Source organism: Ursus americanus, chromosome 17 (genome assembly GCF_024610735.1).
Source record: "Ursus americanus isolate L20-20 chromosome 17, mUrsAme1.1.p, whole genome shotgun sequence".
Lineage (NCBI taxonomy): Eukaryota > Metazoa > Chordata > Mammalia > Carnivora > Ursidae > Ursus > Ursus americanus.
In genome coordinates this window covers 48,255,946-48,263,355 of record NC_142143.1, presented here as the reverse complement: position 1 = coordinate 48,263,355, position 7,410 = coordinate 48,255,946, and the positions used below count along the sequence as shown (strand labels likewise).

At 40.4% G+C, this 7,410-nt stretch overlaps 1 protein-coding gene across 4 annotated transcripts in view; it reads left to right on the top strand.

Annotated features, from left to right (window-relative positions):
- Positions 1 to 35: 35 nt before the first annotated feature.
- The window catches only part of HELB (DNA helicase B), a 31,418-nt gene continuing 24,043 nt past the window's right edge, over positions 36 to 7,410 (top strand). The window contains exons 1-4 of one of the 4 annotated variants that reach the window (XM_045789639.2): positions 36 to 263; positions 1,668 to 2,078; positions 2,966 to 3,135; positions 5,170 to 6,048. In XM_045789639.2, the coding sequence (XP_045645595.2) occupies positions 77 to 263; positions 1,668 to 2,078; positions 2,966 to 3,135; positions 5,170 to 6,048 (1,647 nt within the window). In that variant the 5' untranslated portion in view covers positions 36 to 76. Of the gene's footprint in view, positions 335 to 1,667; positions 2,079 to 2,965; positions 3,136 to 5,169; positions 6,049 to 7,410 lie in introns of all 4 variants that reach the window. The other 3 variants (XM_045789640.2, XM_045789645.2, XM_045789642.2) reach the window with 3 other exon arrangements.

Genomic DNA, 7,410 nt, shown 5'->3' with positions numbered 1-7,410 from the left:
GGAGCTGATTGGCTGATCGTGGCCGTGTACCCTGCCCGGGTTTTCCGGAATTTGGGGGGAGTTGCAGGGGAGCAACATGGCTTGTTCGAGTCGACACTTGCGGGAGCTGCAGGGACCTCTGCTCCCACCCAAGGACTTGGCAATGGAGGACGATGACTGTCTGAAGGAGGACGTAGAGGAGGATGAAGACCTGGAGTTTGTCGATGCCGAGGAGCTCTGCAGTGGGGGCGTAAAGGCTGGCACCCTCCCCGGGCGCCTCCGCGGTGAGGAAGCTTCCTGCTCCCTGGGGATGGGATTGGAGGATGCAGTGTTTCCTGTTCTGGCCTTGTCCTAAGTAAGGCGCGCCCCATTGCTGCTAGCCGACATCTTTTTGGGATGGCCTAGGTGTTTCATCCTACGTAGGATAAGATTATGTAAATAAGTAACAACAGCAGTGATTTGAGTAATACCATGTGTTAAGCTTGTGCTCAGAGTGTGTTATGTTCACAACTCTTTGAGGTAGTTTTACTTTTATAGTCGAAGAAACAGTTGGATGTCGATCCTGTATTCACACCCAGAATTAGAGTTTAAAACTATTTTCCTCTCCTGCCTGGAATCAAATATTTATTTTTCAGCTACTTAGAAAATACACACACACACGAAACACCTCCAGGCGTTGTGGGTTCATTAACTTTGTGTGAATAACGTTGTGATGTTCGTTTATCTTGTGTAGTTTCCTGTGCTATAAATAGTACATTGTGACTGTTATTTAAGAAAATTTCAGTGGTAAGACCAGTAGAATGTTCTGTGCTGATGGCATTGTTCTATATTTGCGCTGTCCAGTACAATAGGCACGAGCCACACTTGGCTATTAAGAACGTGAAGTGCAGCTAGTGCAGCTGAGGAGCTGAATTTTAAATTTTGTTTAATTTTAATTAATTTAAGTTTAAATAGTCACATGTGAGTAGGCAGCACAAGTTTAGAGAGAAAGTTTTCAAGTATTTGTAGAGGGTTTAGTCATTTATTCTAAAAGTTTTAGTAACTGGATACCATGTCCAAGCAGGGTGGTGTTTGTTGCTAGGGGGGTATACCCGGGAGAGATAAGATAATGAGGTTTCTGTCTTAATGGGGCTTGTTCTTTGGTGAATTAAACAGATATTACAGAAGTAACTATAATATTACTTAGTTCATAGAAGGAATAATAACCAGTGCTATGAGAGGTTATAATCTTGAGATTCAGGGAAGACTTTCCTGAGGAAGTGACGATTCAATTTAGAGGTCTGTAGTAAATGGGGGTAAACTGCAAGGAAGAGAATATTTGAGGCAGATGGCATTGCTTATGCAAAGGCCCTGTGGTGGGAGGGACCATGTCATTTTTTAGAAACTGCATGAAGATCATTTTTGGCTTAAGTCAGAGTAGCGGAGAGATGACTGTTTTTAGAAGACAAACAGCAGACTTTTGCCATGTACCATACTTACCTCTCGGAATACAAGGACAAGTGAAAACACTGTCTTATTCTAGAGAGCTTACAGCACAGCAGAGTGAGACTGATTAACGGGTAAGTGGAATGTAGATACCCTAATAAACGTCTGTACAGGGTGCTGTGGGGGAAATAAAGAGAGTGGTAGATTTGGTAAAACACTGAAAAAGAGGTTTTAAAATTTCTTAAATTAACTTTTTTTTAAAGTTGTAATTTCTGATGAAAACACTCAAGAGCAATGTGACGTGTTTGGACGTTTTCCAGTAACGGGTCCTTGGTGGCGAGTGAAGGTGCAAGTGAAACCGATGGGATCAAGGAGCTACCAAGTTCAAGGATTTCCATCTTACTTTTTACAGTCTGATATGTCACCACCAAATCAAAAACAAATCTGTTCCCTGTTTCTTAAAGACTGTAATTTCCCCAGTGGTTATGTAAATAAATTTTTAGAGTGGGTAAATGCTGTATCAAGCTATAAAAACCTCAACTTTGAAAATCTTAGGGAAACATTAAGAACTTTCCAAAAGGCAACTGGAAGGAATGGTCAAAAACAGTCTACACAGAATGAACAGGAAGAGTCTCTACCAGAAAATGAGATGTGCCTCCCTTTGGAAAACACAAGTAGGTGTGATTTTATCATCCAGTATTATGATAATGTGTTTAAGAGGTCACCACTGTAGTATCTTGGCCTACTGTTCTTTTTTAAAATGTGTTTTTGAAAATGTGTTTCTGTTGCTTTTGGGTTTGTCTTTGTAATTTCCAGATTCCTCATCACTAAGGTGGAGAGGTTGGGTGAGATGATCTTTAAGCTCCTTTCAGTTCCTCCCCAGCTCTAAAACTGTGTTTCTCTCTCACTTTTGTGTACATGGGATTACCTTGAGTCATTAAGAAAAAGTTCAGTTGTTAGTTATTCAGTTCCAATTATTACTCTGTTTAAGAAGGCAGAGGAGAACGGTAGGAATATGAGTATTCCATTTGGAAAGATTTCAGTCCAAAATGGTATAAAGTAATTTTTTAGTATGGTTTGTTATCTGGACATTCACGTGAATGGAATATTTCATTTCTTAATTATATCAAATAAATTTGGCAGGACATCACTGAATGACTTCAATGACAAAAGAATCATGATTACAGTCAGAAAAATGATTATAAAGGTTAATATGTCAATGATTTATTTCTTATGCTTAGCTTTAAATTTATCTTTATATCACAGAGGCACAAATTTTACTCTGATTATATTGTACACTAAAGGAAACAGAAGGCTAAGAAGTGGTTGTCTCAGCATTCGAAGAGCATAAATTTTGGAGTGAAACACAGTGAAAACCACTTCAGTACAAAATCAATTGTTACAATACGATCAATTTTCTTGCTGGTTAAACTAAATTTATTTCTCTCTCTCTGATTTGGGTTTTTGGAACGGGTTGTGCTTCCAGGAGAATGTCCATCACATCGGTGGTTCTGTGAGCTCATTTGTATATTTTGATTTGTTCTTTTCTATTATCCTGCAGTTCCATTTATAAGTGTAATGACAGCTTTGCAGTTTCCAAAAGTAATGGAATTCCTTCCAGTTCTTCTACCTCGACACTTTAAACGGCTCATAAGCTCAGGTTCTAAGGAGGTGTTGGAAGACATAGAAGAGATGTTAGGTACACATCCGTGGAAACTTGGATTTAGTAAAGTAAGTAAGACATTTACTCACCATTTAGTAATCTTATGTAAGGGTGGATTTCTCAAACTTGACATCTCTTTCAAAAGAAAAAAGTCATATGGACCTCCATGTTGATTTTTCTTTTAGTGTTAGAACCAGCTGTAAACTTCGTATACCTGTAGCTCTTATGCAGTAAATTTATGAAGGAAAACACACTGCCAGCATTGATGACATCGAAATTGTCAGTCCTTTAATTATATAATTTAATTTAGGAAACATCTTTTTGGTAACTAAATGGCCATTTGCCGTGTGAATGTAAATCTCATTGAAGACACAAGTTCCTATGAATTTGGCAAATCCATTTTAACCCTCACTTTCCTGTTTGCACTTTTGGAAACTTTCATTATTCATGTGGTACATCATGATATCATTAGAATATTTCTTTGGCACAATAATATCACTTCTATACAATTCCACTTCTGTTCTTATCATTAGAGACCAAGAGTAGGAGTGGCACTATCGGGCTTCAGTGGTGTTGGAAACCAAACGCGGCACTAAAATGTTGGCCGTACTTGATTATGGGTGGTTTTCCAAATGAAAGTACAATTTAAAAATTCTGAGAGAATTCTCGAATCCCCAAGAAAGTTTACCGAACCCCTTCCCCTCAATTTGAGAAATACAGGAATAATGAATTTGTTTCCTACATAAAATGATGATGATTTCAGTATGTTTTGCAAAATGAAATTCCAGAACAGTAGATTATTATGTATATTCAGTAGAGAAGAGAGGCAGAGCAATGTACATCCTGGGACTCAAGTAGGAAGAGGAGACTTGAAGTGCCACTGTTTGGTGTGGAAATCACCATCAAGAATAAAGACGTTACTGAGATATTAGATGGCTGGGGCTGCCAGCCCTCTAAATGCGTGCTTCACACCGTAGTCCGGGTGGCTTAAACAATAGAGATTTATTTTCTCATGGTTCAGGAGGCTCTAAGTCCAAAATCAAGCTGTTGGGTGGTTGGTTTCTCCTGTGTCCTCCTTAGCTTGTGCATGGTGGTGAGAAGACACTTCTCCCTGGTCTTCACATAGTCTTCCTTTTGTGCCTGTCTGTTGTAACCTCCCTTCTTATAAGGACACCAGTCATACTGGATAAGGGCCCACCCCTTTGCTCTCATTTAATACCTATTTAAAGACCGTATCTCCAAATATGGCCACATTTTGGCATACTGGCACATTAGGATTTCAACATATGAATTTCGGGGGGACACATTTCAGCCCATAAAACATGTATGGAGGGCTCCAGGAGGGATGTCTCTGTGGGAAAAAAAAAATGGAGCTGGTGGAGAACCTACTGAGTGGATCATGGGGAAGGAAGTTTAGTGCCCCTTCTGTAGAGTTTGGGCAGAATTGTTGAGAGGCACGTAGAAACCTAAACAAGCCAAGAAAGTGAGGCGGTCATGAACTTCACTATACACACAAGAGTTTGACACAAAAGTTAATATAATTGTAGTATATCATGTTCAGCTGTGAATCCTATTTAACAGTGATTTAACCAAAATTGATTAACAAAATGTATTCTATAGCTTTTTTTCAAAGTGGGAAGAGGAGAAGCAGGTGTGGAGGTGATGGTATGAAAGAGAGAGAGCTTTCGTAGAGAAAGACTTCCCGTAGCAGGGGATTAATACTAAATATCAAAAATTAAAAATAAAAGGGTAGTATAAACAGTACTTAGAACAGTGTTGACTTTGTAAGGCATGGAAAGGGTGAATCAGGAGATTCCTATCTTTTGCGATAAGCTTCGTAGTGTTATTTGACTTTGAAAACTGTCTCTGTATTGTTTTGAGAAAATATTGTTTTAATTAAAAATTTATATAGATCTTTAATCACAGTACAACAAAAACTTGGTGCTGTATTAGGGACTCAGTTTTTCCTCCAAATTTAGTTGATATACATGTCCTCTGGGACTTAAGCAATTATTAACGAATAACACAGTTTTGTGTAATTCTGATATATTCATCAACATTTATGATTTTTATAAAGCAACTCGAACTTTATTTTCTTACAGATAACCTACACAGAACTGAAGCTGTTGCAATGTGAGGCAAGTTGGACATCATTTTGTCAGTGCCAGTCTCTCCTCCAGTTGATGAGTGATTTGGAGAAGAATGCGTTAATAATATATTCGAAACTGAGGCACATATGTCGAGACCAAGGGCACACGTGCATTGAAGAAGCTGACTTAACTTCTAAGTTGTCAGACCATATGTCCTTCCAAGACGCTTGGCAGTCTCTGAAGTTTTTGAAGGACATTGGTGTGGTGACATACGAGAAGGGGTGTATCTTTCTTTATGACCTTTACCAGGCTGAGCGAGGCATTGCCTCTTCAATATGTGACCTGATGACGAGGCCTCCGTGGCACTTACAGGTCGATGTCAAGAGGGTGCTTGCATTAATTCACACCACAAAAGCTGAGAATTCAAGGAGTGACGAGACACTGAATGGAAGTCAATGGGACGAAACAAGTTCAGAAAATTGTGTGGACGTTCTGGACCCACAGGACGGTGGCGACCATGTTTGGAACGACGGTGAAAATGAAGTGAACGTAGAAATAAGTGCCGCTCAGCTGGATCGGGGTCAGGTGGCTGCTCTGGAAATGGTTTGCTCCAACGCCGTGACGGTCATCAGTGGGAAGGGCGGTTGTGGGAAGACCACCATTGTTAGCCATCTTTTTAAGCATATGGAGCAGCTGGAAGAAAAAGAGGTAAAAAAAGCCTGTGAAGATTTTGAACAAGACCAGAATGTCCCAGAAGAATGGCTCACCTTTACCGAGCAGAGCATCCTGAAGGCAGACAAGGCCATAGAGGTGCTACTGACGGCACCAACCGGGAAAGCGGCAGGCTTATTGCGAGAGAAGACTGGTTTCAACGCTTACACGCTGTGTCAGGTAAAACTTTTTCCATTTTTTTCTACAGAGAAAACATTTGCCTGAAAGGCAGGCTTTCTTTAAGTGAGTTTGTTTTTCATTTCTTCCTGATGACGCTCAGTAGGTACTTATCGAATGTCTCAGGGATCCCTGCTTTGTAGTAGCTGAACATTTAAATCAGTGCCACTCAGAACAGCTGGTCTGTAAACTGTGGCCAGTTTGCAGGGAGGCGGCAGCCAGTGCTGGGAAGGCCGTCGGTACAGTGCTTCTTCCATGGAGAAAGTCTCGCTGTGGAAAAGAAGTCAGCCAAACTGAAGTGTAGGCTTCATGATGTAGTTCGTTTAGGTTCTGGTCCAAGCTTTATCCTGGGTGGGACTGGTTCCAAGCGTGTTCCCGTCCACAGACCTTATTTGAGAAGCATTTGTGTTGGAAGGAAAAGGTTTTATTCTATTTTACAGAAGGAAAACTCCATAGAAGGGAAGACTTTGATCATCTGGTTTAGTTCTGTATCTCCTTCACCCGCAACAATGCCTGACCAACAGTCATGTAATACAATTTTCAAATGATATGCTTGAAATATAGTTTTGGCTGTAATTAGAAGTCATGAGATTTTAAACTTCTAAAGAACTGGAGAGGTTTTTCTAGGTCTGACCTGCCATTTTATAGATCAAGGAACTCGGTTGTTGGAAGATTTCTGGAGGAAATAATCATTGATTTGGACTCTAAAGGACAGAGAGGCTCAGGTGAAGAGAAAGACATTTTATTTAGAGGGGAGGCCTTTCCACAGGCCTTGAGGAGAATGATCATGGTGTGTGTAGATGGTTTTGAGGTGACTGCATTGGTTAGAATGAATTCTGTGTATTGTAAAATCATGGAAATTGAATTTGGTTCAGACTGGGAACTAAGCTTTAAAGTTTGCAAAGTATCTCATCAAATCCTTGATAAACCAATGAAGTGAGTAAGCAATATTATCTCCATTTTACAGAGGAGCCAGTTGAAATTTGAGGGTATTAAATGACTTGCTCGGGGCGCCTGGGTGGCTCAGTCATTAAGCGTCTGCCTTCGGCTCAGGGCGTGATCCCGGAGTTCTGGGATTGAGCCCCGCATCAGGCTCCTCTGCTGGGAGCCTGCTTCTTCCTCTCCCACTCCCCCTGCTTGTGTTCCTTCTCTTGCTGGCTGTCTCTCCCTCTCTGTCAAATACATAAATCAAATCTATAAAAAAATAAAATAAAATAAAATAAATGACTTGCTCAAGATTGTAACCAGGTGTCGAGCTAACACTTGGATTCAGATCTGTGACCTCCCCCCTCATTGCTCTTTCTGTAGTGCCATAATTTCCTCCTTTATTATGGATCTTGCACACCTAACACAGAAGCTTGGACG